This window comes from Marmota flaviventris, chromosome 2 (assembly GCF_047511675.1).
Source record: "Marmota flaviventris isolate mMarFla1 chromosome 2, mMarFla1.hap1, whole genome shotgun sequence".
NCBI lineage: Eukaryota > Metazoa > Chordata > Mammalia > Rodentia > Sciuridae > Marmota > Marmota flaviventris.
This window is the reverse complement of record NC_092499.1, coordinates 142848563-142865473: the sequence shown is the minus strand read 5'-3', so window position 1 is coordinate 142865473 and position 16911 is coordinate 142848563. Positions and strand designations below refer to the sequence as shown.

The window sequence follows — 16911 nt, the reverse complement described above, 5'->3', positions numbered from 1 at the left end:
GAGAGGTTGGGAAACACTTTCACTTAGCTGTGTGGGGAAGGAGGTGGCCAATTACAGTCAGGACCTTTCGGTGACGTCTTCAAACCCAGCTCTACCTCTGAGCAGCCATGTGGCCTTGGGCAAATTGACCTCTCTGGTCCTCAGTTTCTTCAGCTGTATGACAGAGATAATAGTGACGTGTCCCCTGTGGGATTATGTAGAAGCTGTGCATGTGAACATACTTGTAAATGCTTAGCCACAACCCAAGAAGAGCTCAACTCTTTTAGAGAATGAATGTAAGAAGGTGCAGTTGTAGTCTGTTTTCTGTTGTTGCTAGCGCATACCAAAGACTGGGTAGGTTATAAAGAAAAGAGGTTTATTTTGACTCACAGTTTTAGTCCCAAGTTGAAGGGCTATATCTGGTGATAAGTGGTACAGGACATCACACGGCAAGAGACAGGGAACACGTGTGTGTGCGTGTGCGCGCGCGCGTGTGTGTTTCTGTGTGTGTCTGTGTGTGTGGGTGGTCTCTCTCCCTCTTATAAAAACCCACCAGAATGCAATCCAGGGCTCCACCTGACGACATTAATCCTAACAGTTTTCCAAAGGCCTCTTCTCTAAACACTCTAGATTAATTTTTCCATCCTCTCAGTACCTCCCAATGGGGATTAAACTCCACAGTGACTTTCAGAGGGATCAGATCTTATTCAGCTCCACAGCAAGCTTGCAATAGGTCCACGCTTAGGGTCATTCCAACCCTAAGGGCTCTGTTTTCTATTTTCTTGTGTTCTCTCTCTCTGAGGCAGGGTGCCACTGTTTTCTGACCCCAGGACAGTCAGGCTTGGGGGTCTGCAGATCTCTGAGAAAGTGTATCCACCCTGTTCATATGTTTCCCTGCTTCCCATGGACCCCTGACTGGTAAAGGAAGGGTTCTCCTTCTGCTGTGAGGACTGTGTGACTCCCCCACCCCTCCATTCCCGTGTGGCAGTTTCCCTCGACTCGTCAGCAGAGGCCCTTACCAATGTACACGTGTGCCTTTGCTGAGGACTAAGTGTCTTTAAACTCACGAGTCTCAGTTTTCCCTTATTAACACAGTCAGAGTGAAACAGCAGAAATTGCTCTTCTTTTGTAAAGCGTGTTGTGTCTCAGTGAGTTGACGGAAATGTAATTTCTCTGGCTCATTATGTCAAAACTGGCGTTTGAAGCACGCACGAGGGCTCTTGCTAATGGCTCTTTGTATTACTGAGGGCTCTCCAGAGAAACAGAACCAATAGGATGCTCTCTGTGTGTGTGTGTGTGTGTGTGTGTGTGTGTGTGTGTATGAGAGAGAGACAGATAGGGCAGGGGAAGATGTATTTATTATGGGAAAGAGGCTTGCGACATTATGAAGGCTCATGAGTTCCTGCAATGTGGATATTTAGGAGCCCATGGCGTAAGCTCCAGACTAGATGCAGGCAGGCTTGAGACCCAGACACAACTGAAGTTTCAGTAGAATCCAAAGTCTGGATAAAAACCAGTGTCCATCAGGCAGGAGTTTTTCTCCTTACTCCTGGAGGGAGGGTCAGCCTTTTGTTCTATGGTGGTCTTCTACTGATTGGGTGAGGCCCACCCATATCAGAGAGGACATTTGGCTTTATTCAGTCTGTTGATCCAGAAACACTGTCACAGACATGCACAGGATAATGTGTGACCACATGTCTGGGTTCCCTGTGGCCCCATCAAGTTCACATGTAATGTTTCCTTCACACCAGTAGTGTCATCTTGGGGTTCAAGAGTATTTTTTGAGATTGGCTGGAATGGGTTGGTGCTAAAGCCACCTAGATCTTGAAGCTGCTGTTGTTTTCCAGTGTCTCTCATGGGTAAGTGTTCAAGTGCCGCATTTTAGCTCATAATTTCCTCACTACAAGAACTTTGTTTATAACAAGTTCTTGTTATAAAATCAGGAAGAAGGAAAGCCAGTTACCACATGTGGAGGTACACTCTCATGAACCATGGCTGAAGCAAGAGCCTCCAGAACCTTCTCCCAGGGTCAGCAGTCAGTCCTGCTCGTGATTTTGTGCCCAGCCAGACTGCGGCAAAGTTCCAAGTATATAGTGAGGTTGACAAATGGGCTTCTGCATTTTCAAGGCCTCATGATACCTGAAAAAGAATTCCATATAGAGCCATGGCTCCTCAGCCTGAAGCCATCTGGGTGTGGTCCCACTGAAGGTACACAGGGGGCTTTGTCAAGTCCTTGGGCTCATTGACATCTCCTTTTCTGGACATTCTGGATGACACTGAAGACATGTGAATGTGCTCTTGTCTCTGGTTGTATGTTGGCCAGACATGAGTCGGGATGAACATGGCGGGAGCCTTGTCCCTCTACAAAGCCAAGTGTTTCTTCTAAACAGCTGCAAGTCATCCAGGTGGAGCTTTAGAGCTCTCTTCCTGAGAAAGGTGTGGTGTGTGGTTCTATGTAAATTGGAAGTTGACCCTTGTCTTGAGGCCTTGGGGAGGGGTAGTTCTTCTTGGGCCTTTGTCTTGGATTGCTTGTGCCGTTCAGAGTCGTTTTGAGCTTAAATTCCCTCTATCTATATAACAGGGGTGGAATTGGTCAGGGATTATAAATTAAAGTAGAATGCAAAGATTTATTTTATTCCTTTGTTTGGGGGTGGAGAGACTAGGCAATCTATTGATGCAGGGAGGGTTGGACCAACAGTATTTTTTGCACAAAGCCTGCTTTGACCACTCCAGGGTCACTGGTGAGGTAACTGGCCATGTTCCTTTGGCTTAGCCTCTTACCACCACACCTGGCATTGCACCATTCTTCATCCTGTGTTTAGAATCCAGGTAGACTCACACCTGTGCCTGTGTGTGTACCTGCAAGAACCTACGGAGACATTATTTTATAACTTGGCTTGAGATCATCAGATTTTATAGCTGAGTTATCCTCTTTCCCAAAGTCTTACCTCTTTTCTCTATGCAAAGTATGTCAAGGAGCAGGTGCTATATATACAGGTCAAATAGGCTGAATGCCAAAGGTACAGTACTAAAATTTGTTATGTGAGTGACACTTTGGTAAATCTCATTTTTGGTAACTCACACTAGGTAAGTCAAGAGCAAGCTGCTGTTGCTAAGAAATTTCTAGAAAACCTGAAGGTAAAGTTCTGCTTTCATTTGTTTTGCCAACTTGTTGAAGAGTTTCTCTGTGCTGATGATTCCACAGAGAGCTCACCATGTCATTGACGTGGTCTCTGTGGGAATGGCTTCTGGTCTGCCAGGAGAATGTGTAGGAGACATCATTCTTCAGTGCACTTGGGACCTTTGAGTTTGGTGGGTTTCTCATGGACAGTGTCAAACAGTCTTGTGAAGGAGGGACAGCAGAGAATAAACAAAAATTGGGAAGAGGTTCAAGGTAGTGCAGGAATAAGTGCAAAGAACATCGGTTGTCATGATGGCATTATAAACTTTCCAGCCATTTCCTAAGAAATATTATAGCCTTCATGCAGAGAGTCCTTGTCAGCCCTCTCCCTGTGGCTGAGGGTGACCCTCTGCCATCCCAAAGGGAAGGGTGTAGCGTTCTAACAACCGTCCTCATAAATCCTCACAGTGGAAAGATTATCAACTCATTCACACAAGCGCTTGCCAAATGAGAGAGGATTGAGCATTTTTTACTTCTGTTTACAATTCCTACCAACAACTTTTGCCAAGAACTTCCTGCACTCAGCCTTGTTAAGCTCATCCTCTCCCATGGTCCTCCCTCGCTTGCGAGGAAGACTATTTTATTTTTTATTTAATTGATTTTAGTTTTTTAAATATACAACAGTGGAATGCATTACAATTATTATTACACATATAGAGCACAGTTTTTCATATCTTTGAATATAAAGTATGTTCACGCCAATTCATGTCTTTATACATGTACTTTTTTTTGCATTACAATTTTTATTACACATATATACCATAATTTTTCATATCTCTTTTTGTATAGAAAGTAGGTTGACACTCAATTCGTGTCTTCATACATGTACTTTAGATAATGATGTCCATCACATTCCACCATCCTTGTTAATCCCTGCCTCCTCCCTTTCCCTCCCACCCCTCTGTCCTATCTAGAGTTCATCTATTCCTCCTGTGCTCCCCCTCCCTAACCCACTATGAGTCAGCCTCCTTATATCAGAGAAAACATTTGGCATTTGTTTTTTTTTTTTGGGATTGGCTAACTTCACTTAGCATTATCTTCTCCAGTGCCATCCATTTACCTGCAGATACCATGATTTTATTCTCTTTTATTGATGAGTAAAATTCCATTGTGTATAAATGCCACATTTTTTTTTTATCCATTCATCCACTGAAGGGCATCTAGGTTGGCTCCATGTCTTGAGGGCATGGATACAGGTGCAGTTACAGACATGAATTGACTATTCTGAATTGTGCTGCAGTAAACATTGGTGTGGCTGTGTCCCTGTAGTATGCTGTTTTTAAGTCGTTTGGGTGTAGTCCGAGAGGAAGACTATTTTATTACAGTTTTATTTCTGATGAAACTGAGGCTTAGGGGGATTGGTTGACTTGCCCCTGATTACACAGGCAGAGTGTGGCTGAGCCAAGGACAACACTAGCCACTGCCAGCCAGGCTGTGCTGGATCCTGTCCTCATGGAATGTTGTGTTCATCATGGATTTTTTTTCTTTGTTTGGCATGAATTTTGCATTCAGATATCAGATATCTGAATTCAGATATCATCTTGGTTACTGAGTTGCTGGTGCTCAGGGCAGGTGTCTCTGCTTCACAAGTGAAGACCATACCACACCTTTGTAGTGAGATCAGTAACTTGCTTGAGGTCCTGTGGCTGCTGGGGTCTTACTCAGGTCTCCTCAGAGCCAGGCTGGAGGCAGCCACAAGATGCACCTTCAGTCAGGGTCATTGTGCCCTCACATGGGTGGAAGGAACCCAGCTTGGCATGGGCTGCCATGTCTGTGTCCAGCCCTCTGAGGCTTGGGCTTGGTGGCCTCTGTCCCAGCCCTGTTCTCATGAGTGTGTTTCTCTTCCAGGTCAGGAAAGAGGTTAAAGAAGACCCGCAAGTATGACATCATCACCACTCCAGCTGAGCGGGTAGAAATGGCCCCTCTGAATGAAGAGGACGATGAGGACGAGGATTCCACAGTATTTGACATCAAATACAGGTGCGGGGTGGGGTCAGAGCTGTCTTCCTGGGCTCCGGGTTGGTAGAACAGTTCACCTTTGAAAGCACGGGAGCCTGGGCATGTTGTGAATGTGCTCTCTTCTCTGGTTGTATGTTGAGCCTTGAGTCATTCTGCTTCTGGGGGGGGGGGACCTGTGCTGATCCTTTCCCAGGACATACAGCACCCATAGACCCAGCTGACAGGGAAATGCTTACCTCTTGCTTTTTCCAAATGAGAATGCTAAGTCAGTTTTAGGGGAGGAAAAGGAGGGTCAGACTTCAGACAAGGAACTGGTCATGCCCCTGGCTGGAGGAGGTCTGAGCCAAGCAGCTGCATGCATCACACACTGTGCACCCAAATAGACGTTCCGTTTCAGCATTGTGCAAGCCAACAGTCAAGGATATGGGTGGGTGGGATTCTTGATTGAATGGAACTTTCCCATGATCTCCAAAGACAGGTGAGTTTCCTAAAGGTGGTCTGTAGGAGAGTCAGAATGACTTCGTGACATCACAACTGCAGTATGGGTGTTCATATCCTTTTGGGATGTACTTTGAGTATGTGAGATTCTCAGTGAAAGAGCCAGAGGGCTTGGAGGCTCAGAGTTGGAGGAGAAGTCCCAGGTAGTAGGAAAAGTGGAATAGAAATCTAGGCTGGGTCCTAGTCTGACCTCCCCCATTCCATGGCCTCTCCATGCTGGGGTGGCAAGCCTTCTACACCTACTGTCATTGGTTTCTCTTCAGACATCTTTTTGGTCCTTCTATATAAATCAGTTTTCAGATTCAACAAAAACAAAGTGTTTGGAATTTTAATTGGAACTTCATCGACTCTGTAGTCAGCCTGTTTATGTTGGCTCTTCCAATCCATGAACATGGAATAACTTTCCATTTATTCAGGAATTTAAAAAAATATCTGCAGCAATTTTAAAAATTTACTCACAAAATCTTTAATAAATTTGTTAGATATATTTGTAGATGTGTTTTACACATATACCTATATAGATGACTTCATATATATATATATATATATATATATATATATGGCCTTAAAATATATTTTATTTATACTCATGTCTGAAAAAAATGTCTGTATTATCATATTTACATATACCTGGTTTTAGAAATAGCATTTGTTAGTGAATCACATCTAAATTTTATAAAAAACAATCAAACATTAAAATTGGTTGGTTATGGATAGCAGACTGGGGAGAAACCCATGAGCTACAGTTTTCATTTTAAGTAAAGAATAACATCTTTTGAAAAAAATCAAATCTATTAGTAACATTCATCCATACTGCAAAATTATATATATATATATATATATATATATATATATATATATATATATGTGTGTGTGTGTGTGTGTGTGTGTGTGTGTGTGTGTATGTATGTTTATTAGTGATTTTATTGCCAAGTCATTTTATCTGTCTCACACTCAGTGCAAAGAAACAAAATATAATGTGAAGAAAACCATGTCCTCATCATTATTCATAATAGAAAGGATCTGCCTCTACCTGCAGGCCTGGGTGTATGGTATAATATGGAGCACTTACTGGTCTTTGTGGATCAATGTCATACTGTATTGATTCTAAGCCATGGAACAGAGTCACATCCATATTTGGTGACTGAACTGATTCCATGGAAACCATAGACTTAACCATTTTTATGCTATCTTCACATCTCACTACATAAGAAAAGACTCTAAATAAGGTGATACAATAATCAATCTGTTCAGAAATTCTACCTATAGACTCTTTCTTTAATAAAACATAGAGAAATGGCCCTTTCTTGAGGTCATGGATACAGGTGCAGTTACAGGCAATGATGGATTAAAACTGTGTCTGGTATAAATGAAGATAAGATACTCATTGAAACCACTCTCATATTAAGAAACTTAAACAGTGTGTCATAGTTCTTCAACTGATGGTACAAGTTCCACTGCTGGACGAACAATTAGTCCTGTATTGGCATTGTCACTGGCTATGAAATTCACCACCAGAGGTAAATGATTAAATTGAACCACTTGGTCTGCATTCAAGTTACAGCAAATATTTTTTTAAATTAATTTTTTTATTTATATGTGACAGCAGAATGCATTACAATTCTTTTTACACATAGAGAGCATAATTTTCATATTTCTGGTTGTATAAAAGGATGTTCCCACAAATTTGTGTCTTCATACCAGTACTTTGGATAATAATGTCCATCACATTTCACCATTACTTCTAAACCCCTGCCTCCTCCCTTCCCCTCCAACCCCTTTGCCCTATCTAGAGTTCTTCTATTCCTCCCATGCTCCCTCTCTCTATCCCACTATGAATAGCCTCCTTATATCAGAGAAAACATTCGGCATTTGATTTTCTGGGATTGGCTATCTTCATTTAGCATTATCTTCTTTAACTCCATTCATTTCCTTGAAAATGCCATGATTTTATTCTCTTTTATTGCTGAATAATATTCCATTGTGTATATGTGTCATATTTTTAATCCATTCATCTATTGAAGGGCATCTAAGTTGGTTCCACAGCTTAGCTATTGTGACTTGTGTTGCTATAAACATTGATGTGGCTTTTGTCCCTGTAGTATGCTGTTTTTAAGTCCTTTGAGTATAGATTGAGGAGGGGGATAACTGGGTCAAATGGTGATTCCATTCCCAATTTTCCAAGAAATCTCCAGACTGCTTTCCATATTGGCTGCACCAATTTGCAGTCCCACCAGCAGTGTATGAGTGTGCCTTTTTCTCCACATCCTTGCCTATACTTATTGTTGTTTGTCTTCATAATAGTTGCCATCCTGACTTAGATTACAATTATCTTATATCAGACAAAGGTGCCAAAAACATGCATTGGAGAAAAGATAGCCTCTTCAACAAATGGTGCTGGCAAAACTGGAAATACATATGAAACAAAATGAAATTAAACCTCTGTCTCTCACTATGCACAAAACTCAACTCAAAATGGATTAAGGACTTAGGAATAAAACCAGAGACCCTGCATCTAATAGAAGAAAAAGTAGGCCCTAATCTCCATTATGTAGGATTTGGCCCCAACTTCCTTAATAAGACTCCTTTGGTGTAAGAATTAAAATCAAGAATCAATATATAGGATGGACTCAAACTAAAAAGTTTCTTCTCAGCAAAAGAAACAATCTGTGAGGTGAATAGAGAGCCTACATCTTGGGAGCAAATCTTTACCCCTCACACATCAGATAGAGCACTAATCTCTAGGGTTTATAAAGAACTCAAAAAACTAAACACCAGAAAAACAAATAACCCAATCAATAAATGGGCCAAGGACCTGAAAGACACTTCTCAGAAGATGATGTACAATCAATCAACAAATATATGAAAAAATGTTCATCATCGCTAGCAATTAAGAGAAATACAAATCAAAATAGCAAATACTTTTGTATTTTGAAAGCCCAAGTTTACTCCTCAGCCTGTTGTAAGGGCAAAAGTCAGCGAGAAATCAGTTCTGCAGGCATGCTCTAGAGTGTTTTCACCACCACCTGAATTACAGACACTCCATCTCTTTCTGATACAGCAGTGGCACGGGCCCTTCAGCATTGGGTCATTTTTGATACGGGAATTGTGTTACCTCCCTAAGCACCTTCATATCTCTCCTCTGCTCCTATTCTAGGAAGAAACTCAGGACCCAGCAAATACATTTGTATTAATTGCCTAACCCAGGCTGTTGGCCATAATTAACCCTCCTATCTCCCAGGCTCAGTCTCCATGCCTGGGTTTCTGCTCCTGGGGCTGCAGTCTTCTCTGCTGTCACTTTGAGGACAGCATCAAAAACATGTTCCTACATAAGCTGCCACTCTTGATTAGTGACTTCATCAGGAGTAACTTTATAAAAATATTGTTTTTAAAACTTGTTCATAGCAGTTGTTTTTTTTCAAAATATAGCAACTTGCCAAACTCTAGTAATATAAATATAGATTATTTTGGGTTTTTAAGAGTTGTAAGGGTCTCCTAGGCCCTTTTGCCCTCTCCCTAGTCCTTAACCATTTTTTTCTTTTTTTACTCTTTTTTCTATCTTGTTTTCTAAGTCAATGTTAAATACAAGTGGTGATAACAGGCACCTTATCTTATTCTTGATCTTAAAGGGTATGCTTTCAATATTTGACCACTAAAAGTTATAGGGTTTGTTATAGGGTTTCTGTGGCTCTCCCTACCCCCACCCCCAGGAGGTTTCCCTCTATTCCTAGTGTCTCAAAGGTAGATTTTCTTCAGTGTTTTTTTTTTCTTGCTTCATGGAGGCTATCTTTTTTCCTTTAATCTGTTAAGGTGGTGAATTGATATTCATTAACATTCTTTTTTTTTTTTTCTTGGTACTAGAGATTGAACTCAGGGGCCAATCACTGAGCCACATCACCAGCTCTGTTTAGAGACAGGGTCTCTCTGAGTTGCTGAGTGCCTTGCTTTTGCTGAGGCTGGTTAGAACTCACAATCCTCCCGCCTCAGACTCCTGAGCTGCTGGGATTACAGGCATGTGCCACCGTACCCAGCTGATATTAACTTTCTAATATTCAATCAGCTTAGCATTCCTGAGATAAAATGAGTTTGATCATGTTATCTTTTCATATGCATTGCTCCACTCAGTTGGCTAATATTTTGTTTTGAGTTTTCTTGTCTCTCTTAATGACTTAGATCTAGGCTGTCATTTTCCTATTTTGTAACAGCCCCATAGGACTTAAGTTTTCCTCGTGTCATAAAGTGAGTAGAGACATGGTTCCTTATTTTCCACTTCTCTGTAACAGTTTGTGTAAGATTGGAATGACTTGTTTCTTAAATGCTTAATATAGCATGCTAAAACTGGCTGGGACTGATGCTTGCTTTGTGCATAGAGTTTGAAAAACACCAATGTTCAGTTCTTCGAATATTTACAGTACTATTTAGTCTATTTCTTCTTGGTTCAGTTATCCTGAGTTGTCGTTTTCAGGGATTTTGTCCATTTTGTCCAAGTTTTCCAGTGTTCTAATGAAGTTACTCATAACATCCTTTTATTATCATCTTGTAAATCTTGGAAACATGGGAAATGCAGGTGGTCCCCTTTCTTAATTCTTATTTTTGCCTTTTCTCCTTTTTTTTTTTTTTCTGGCTGTCTCGCAGCGAGTTTATCAATCCACACAAAGAACTAAAGTTTGGCTCCTTTGATCCTATCATGGTTTTCCATTTCCAGTTGATATCTGCATCTCTTCCTTATGCTTTCTCTGGGTATGTTCTGTTCTCTTTTAACTTCTTTCATTCAATTCTTGACCTGTGTGGCTACCTCCCACGGACACTCACTGTCACTGTCAGGCTCTACCCTGCCTCCCTGCTTATCCTGCAGAACTGAACTTTGGGTGGATCCTGTTAGAAGTTTGGGCTGTTTGTGGTTGAGATAAAAATCAGGATGTGAACAAACTTGAAGCCGATTCCCCAAGTCCGCCCCAAGTCATCAGGCCCTAAGACAATGGACCAAGTAACAAAGACTGCTGGGCAGTGGTAGCTTTTCTCTTTTGCAGGTGTAATGTCCATTACAGAAACTACAGGTAAGAAATGGGGGAAATGAAATGACCTATGATCTCATTGCTTAACGGTAACCACTAGAGTGTGTGTGAGTACCCATCTGTGGATTTCTGAACTAAGTGTGTGTGAGTACTCATGTGGATTTTCTTTCTTGTTGAAATAGGACCACGTTGCAGTGGCTGTTTGGGAACACTTCTATGGCAACATTTTGCTAACAGCTTTTCAGGTTAACAAGCAGGAAAGAACAAAGGCTTTGAGGCCGGTTTCCTGTTGGGTGTAGTGTTTTTAAGCTCTCCTGTCTGCACATTGATAATCTGTTCACGGGGGCTTCTTTTTCCTATTAAGTCGGGGCTCAACCAAAAGAAATTTTTTTTTTGTTCTTTCTAGAAAACAGACTGCATTTAATTCAGATGTGATTGGATCATGACTGGGTTATTTTATGATCAAGTGGAAAGAGTAAAATCATGTTTTTTAGTGCCAAGGTAGTAAGGTGATAACCCGCCTATTTGTTCTGCACGTGTAATTTTCTGATAACGTCTCGTCACTTGGAGCCTCTGCATTATCAGTAAGGCCTTTTTTCCCCCTCCAAGTTTTTAGCCAGGTAGGAAATGCAGAGGAAGAGAAGATGGGCAGAGGGAGGCTTCTGTTGACAGCACTCTCTTTATGCTCCGAGTACCTGGGGTGTCGTCATCCATGAGATGAGACCTCCAGCGATTCTGGCCAGATAGGGGTAGGAGAGTCTTTAGAAATGACTTTCCAACTCTGCACTTAAAAAGACTAATTAGAAGGGGGAAGCGATTGCTAAGTGGAGTACAGAGAACCCTGGGGTTTTGAAATGGTTCCATATTTCAAGAGTTGTTTGGATTTCTCTTGTGTGTGTTTGGGGCACGGTTGGCCTAGCGTGCACTTGTGGTGGATGCTTTGGGCCTCTGCGAATCCCTGGCTCATTACAGGAGACTTTCGACACACCTTCTAGGCATCCCCCAAGGCAAGGCAAATGCTGGCTCTTCCTCCCGCTTGTGGGCAGCTGTGACCAACGCAGCCCAAAGATATGCTGCGGAGAGAACCCACTGCTCCTGCCAGCCTTGCCTCCCTGCCAAGAGGCAGGTCTCTGTCCCCAGTTCTTAAGTGTGGAAATGATGTCCCAGGGGGGGTGTGGACAGTATAAACTGCCCACCCTCTTGGGGATAGAACTTGCTGCAATGGTATAATTAGAAACCGATGAGATTTCTGCTGTAATGCTGGGACGGTGTCTGACATCTCATTTTGGGAACAAAGGACATTCCATGCTGTTCCCAGCAAGAGGTCCCTGCAGGGTAGGCAAGGAGTGGGAGAAAACACACCTACTTGCTCCTCCTAGGCTGAGGCTCTCAGGGCTCTCATTGCAGTTGCTAGATACTTTCAGGGTGGTGACTTCTTGCAGCTGCTTCTGCTTCTTAAGGGGCCCTACTTGGCCGGGCTTGGAAGGCCCTTCTACTCACCCAGGCCCTGGGCGTTTAGTTCTGTTGTGGACAGAGAATCATGAAGTGCTAGTGATGGGTTGTGGGGCTCCCCTCTGCTCCATTGCTCTGGTATGAGGGGTATAAACTGCAACCAGGATAGAGTGAAGGCCCAAGACCAGATAGAGGGTCTGGGTGTGCTCTTGGGGCCCTGGTAAGATGCAGAGTCGCCTCTCAGTGTGGATTCACTCCCCCACTCCCCTGCCCACAGGAGGGAACAGGTGGCTGCTGTAAAAAGCCAGCCTGCACCGTGTGGACATGGCGGCTTGGCCTGTATACTTTCCTTCCCCTGGTCTGTTGGATCCCTTGGTGGCTAACATGAGGATGCCCATATCTGTGTTTTTCTTTAAGGTTTTTAATTAAGACAACTTTCAAACTTAGTGCAAAAATACAAATAGTATGGGGAGGACACCTTGTACCTTTCACTGAGATTTTTCCGTTTTTGACGTTTCTTCTCACCTTATGATTGCCCTGTGTGGGTGTGAACATGCAATTTTTTTTCCCTGAGTCATTTGAGGGTACATTATATTTTTATATATCTCAATATCATGGCCCTTTCCCACAAACATCAGGATTAACACATCATGAACTGGAAATATAAGTAAAGAATGCGTTTAATGCACCTAACCTAGCAAACCTCATAGCCCAGCAACACAGTTCTCTGGAGTGTTGCTTGTTTAACAGCCCCATGCCCATGTGGCTGGCTGGGAGCTGTGGCTTGTTGCTGCTGCATTGGGAGAGGGTTTCCCAGCCTGGGAAGAGTTCACAATTCAATGTGTGGTTTCTACTGAATGTGTATCACTTGTGCCTCATTGTAAAGTTGAAGAATCATAAGCCTAACTGGTGTAAGTTGGGGACTGTGTGCATGAATTTCCTAGAAACAGGATGTCCAGTACTCAGGAGGCTGAGGCAGGAGAATCACCAAGTTTGAGGCCAACCTGGGAAACCTAGTTAGACTCGATCTCAAAATAAAATAATTAACAAAAGCTGGGGATTTAGCTTGAGGTTGTAGAGTGTGCCTGTTCTATCCCCGGTAAAACACACACACACACACACACACACACACACACAAAGGATGTCCATATCTTTCAGTAAATCACTACCTGATGTGGTAATATTTGGGAGCATGAAATTACAAAAAGGCATCCATTTTATAAATTTTATTAAGCCTTCATTTTTACATGTATGATTATATAATACCTGTAATCCAAGCATTGACAGATGATGGTAGCAACTGTAACTGGTCAGCTTTTTCCTCCCGAGTTCCTTTAGATGATATTTTGAATAGATTTTTTGAGTTTTTAAACTTTTTAAATATTCCTTTCAAAAATATTTCTTGTATTCATTACATTGTCTAACCCTACTTTGGTGCTGGAGATTAAAGGTGAGCAAACTTTGGACATGGATCTTGCCTATATGATCTGTTATTCTAAGCAAGAAACAGATACTGATAGGGTACTTACACAATTGGGGGTCAGCAAACTACAGCCCATGGGCCAAATTTAGGCCACTACCTGTTTTGTACAAGTGTGTTAGTCAGCTTTCCATCACTATAACAAAATACCAGAGATAATCAACTTAAAAAGTGAAAAGTTTTGTTTTAGCTCACAGTGTGGAGGTTTCAGTCCGTGATCAGTTGGCCCTGTTGCTTTGGTCCTGTGGTGAGGCAGCACATCACGGCAGGAGTACGTAGTGGAGCAAAACCGCTCACCTCATCAGTGAACCAGGAAATAGAAGATAGGAAGTGACCATGGTTCCATAAATCCATTTGGGAACATGCCCCCAGTGACCTGGTGGTCTCCCACTAGTTCTGCCACCTTCTGGTAGTGCCAGCCTGGGGACCAAGCACTTAACACACAGACCTTTAGGGGGACAGTCCAGATCCAGGGTATATCAACAGCTTATGAGCCAAGAATGATTTCTATATTTTAATGGGGAAATCATCACAAGAACAACATTCCATGACACATGAAGGTTACATGCAGTTCAGATTTCAGTGTCCACAAATAAAGTTTTATTAGAACACAGCCATGCCCAAACACTCTGTCTGGCTGCTTTTCCACCAACGGCAGCAGGGCTGAACAGTTGCCACAGAGCCTGCCTAACCTGAAAACTCTTGAACTTTTACAGAAATAGTTTGCTGACCCCTGATGTGAACACCTGGAGAAGGGCTGGGAGGGGGAGGAGAGTAGGCAGTGCAGTTCAAGGGATGGAGACTGTTGGGGAGTGATGTGGGGGGGTGGTTTGGTGCTCTGCCAGAAGGCGCTGATTCTCCATCTTCCTTTTCTTTCAGGTAAAACCTGTTTCCCAGGGGGTTGCATACTGTGGAAAATTGTTCAGCTGCAGCCTGGGCTGTGAAGGATCTGGAGCAGTCTCTCGTCCACGGTGTTCAAACCAAAACAAACAACATTCACGAAACTCTGGCTCCGTCATGTGTGTCCAGCGTCCATTCAGAGTGTCACCATCAAGCTTGTTTCCAAATCACCACCCGGGAGGAGTTGCCTCTGCTACTTTCTGGGTGCCCTTTTAAAATGTCACCCCTTCTCCTGCCTCCCTTTGGTTTTTTTTTTTTTTTTTTTTGCCTTGCTAAAGCAAAGGGTAGAAACATGTTGAAAAATATTTTTAAAGCAACTCTTGACAATAGTGGAACTATAATTAGGAGGATCAAGTATCTAAGAACAGCCTGAAGAGTCTTCAGCTGTACACTTAGAATTCTTGCCACTCTGCTCTCCTGGATCTCTACGCTAGACATCAGGCCCTTTGGCAATCTTTTTGGCTTGGTGGGGGCTCAGGCCTTATTTTGGTGATGGCTGTATGAAATTTCAGGTGGGGAATGCTGAGACTGGTTGGCCCCTACTGGAAGTGAACCAGTATTAGCTCCTGTCCCCACCACCGCACACCTTTATTAAAAGGGATCAGCAGAAATAGGCCTGGCTAGTTCACAAAGAATTTAGAATTTCAGTTATCAGGGAAAACAAAGTATGTGTGTGTGTGTGGACATGTGTGTGAATATATATAAAATAATTTCTCCTCTCAAGGGAACGGAAAGCACTGGGCAGCTTTGGGTTGGTAACTTTTTTGTTTTTTTAAATGCTTTTGTGTATGTGTTGTGTGTGTGTTTGTCACGATTCTTCATTGTTTGTCTTAGAAATATAATTAAAAATCACTGTGGTAATTTAAATCAATGGTGATTTGGCTGGGTCAAGTGAAGGACATGATTAGGGACTCTGCTGGCCCTAAGTCAGTCTAGACTGGGAACTTCCTGGACCCAGGAGTTTACTGCACAAGGACCCCCTCCCTTAGGCATGGGTAGGGTCTGAGGCAGGCCGCTTCCCTGGGAGCCTGTGAGGTAACTTTACCCAGAGATACCCTGTGGAACGGGACCTTGGGAGACCTCTCAGATTGACGGAGGCCTCCCATTTTGCTCTCCTCCCATATTGATGCAGCCAGTGCATTTCTACTTCAAGCCTACTAGCAGTGCCTTTGGGACCCTGGGGTTCCATTCTGTCTGAAAAGGTGTTTTTAATTTTTTACCCCTTCTTTTCCTTTCTGGCACTGCCCTACGGTTTGTTATGTTTGCCTGTCTATGGTCCTGTTCCGTTGGCGGGGATGAAAACTCCCACCTTCCCCTCCTCACCCCCATTTTCAGGCTCTTCAGTTTCCTGAGAAGGGCTCTCTTGGTGGGAAGAGATGGGCAGGGGCTTCCGTGGCCCTGAGGCTCACCTGGGTGTGGGTGCTGTGTGACCCTAGCTGTTAGCAGGCGTGCTGGTGGCACAAAGGGAGCCCTGGAAGCCCAGGCCAAGTATAGCCCTGTGGCTGGTGCTGCTGGGCTGTCCGCTGTGGCGCAGCCCACACGTGGTGCCTGCTGGGCCTGGCCCTGTCGCTTCACCTCCTTTGTTGACTCTTCTCCCCTCAGCTCTGTTTGTCAGAGGGGTGGGGCTGGAAGCAGAACAGCTGTGGCTGCACTCTCTCCCCCCTCCATAGTGGTGTGCTCACAACCTGAGCAGTGACACGAGGAAGCCAGGACACCTCGCAGCTGTGCGCCTTCTCAGCCTTTGAACTGGAAATGCCCAACTCTCATCTGCAGAGTCTTATGACTACAGCTCAGTCATCCAGAAAAGCTGGATTCTTCTGCCTTATGTCTAAACCCCGCGCCGCCTTGTGCTCACCACTGGTCCCTGCTGGAGGGGACACCGACAATGACTTTCTAAATCCTTGGTGGAACTTCAGCACTACAGGCGCTTAAAATAAAGACCTTTTAGACATGAACCCCGTGTGCATTGGGTCTGGATATTTTCTGAGGTGGGGGCTGGTGAGGTTCTTTCCTATGATTAGGAGTGTGGGTGCAAGGTTGTGGAGGAGGGAGGGCTGGCTCTAATTTTCCAGGTGGTTGTCATGAGCCACATCCTGCATTGCTACCTGCAGGAGGTCCCTGGGTCCTGGTGATTTGGAAAAAGGCTTGGGAATGAAATGGTGCTACATACACATGTGTGGGCTCATTTGATCATTTCCTGGAAACCGACTATAGGTTAGGAGATACTGCCCCTCATTGTGTTTGGAAACTCTTGGGATATCTGCAGAGGACACAGAACTAATCATGTTAAAAAAAGTTAGCTTATCATTTCCTCACACCTGGGTCAGCATAAGCTTTTTATGAGTGTGAATGGGATGCATGCATCCAGGCTGGGTTAACCCCTAAGTGAGTAACAGCCAGAAAAGAAAGCTCACTTTTTTTTCCCTCCTATTCTAACATGTCACCCT

General features: G+C 43.5%; 1 protein-coding gene across 1 annotated transcript in view; it reads left to right on the top strand.

Moving 5' to 3' along the window:
- The window catches only part of Fam174b (family with sequence similarity 174 member B), a 33250-nt gene extending 16831 nt beyond the window's left edge, over positions 1–16419 (top strand). The window contains exons 2-3 of the mRNA XM_027956180.2: positions 5009–5140; positions 14444–16419. Coding sequence (XP_027811981.2) covers positions 5009–5140; positions 14444–14447 — 136 coding nt within the window. The 3' untranslated portion in view covers positions 14448–16419. The remainder of the gene's footprint in view (positions 1–5008; positions 5141–14443) is intronic.
- The last annotated feature ends 492 nt before the right edge of the window (positions 16420–16911 follow it).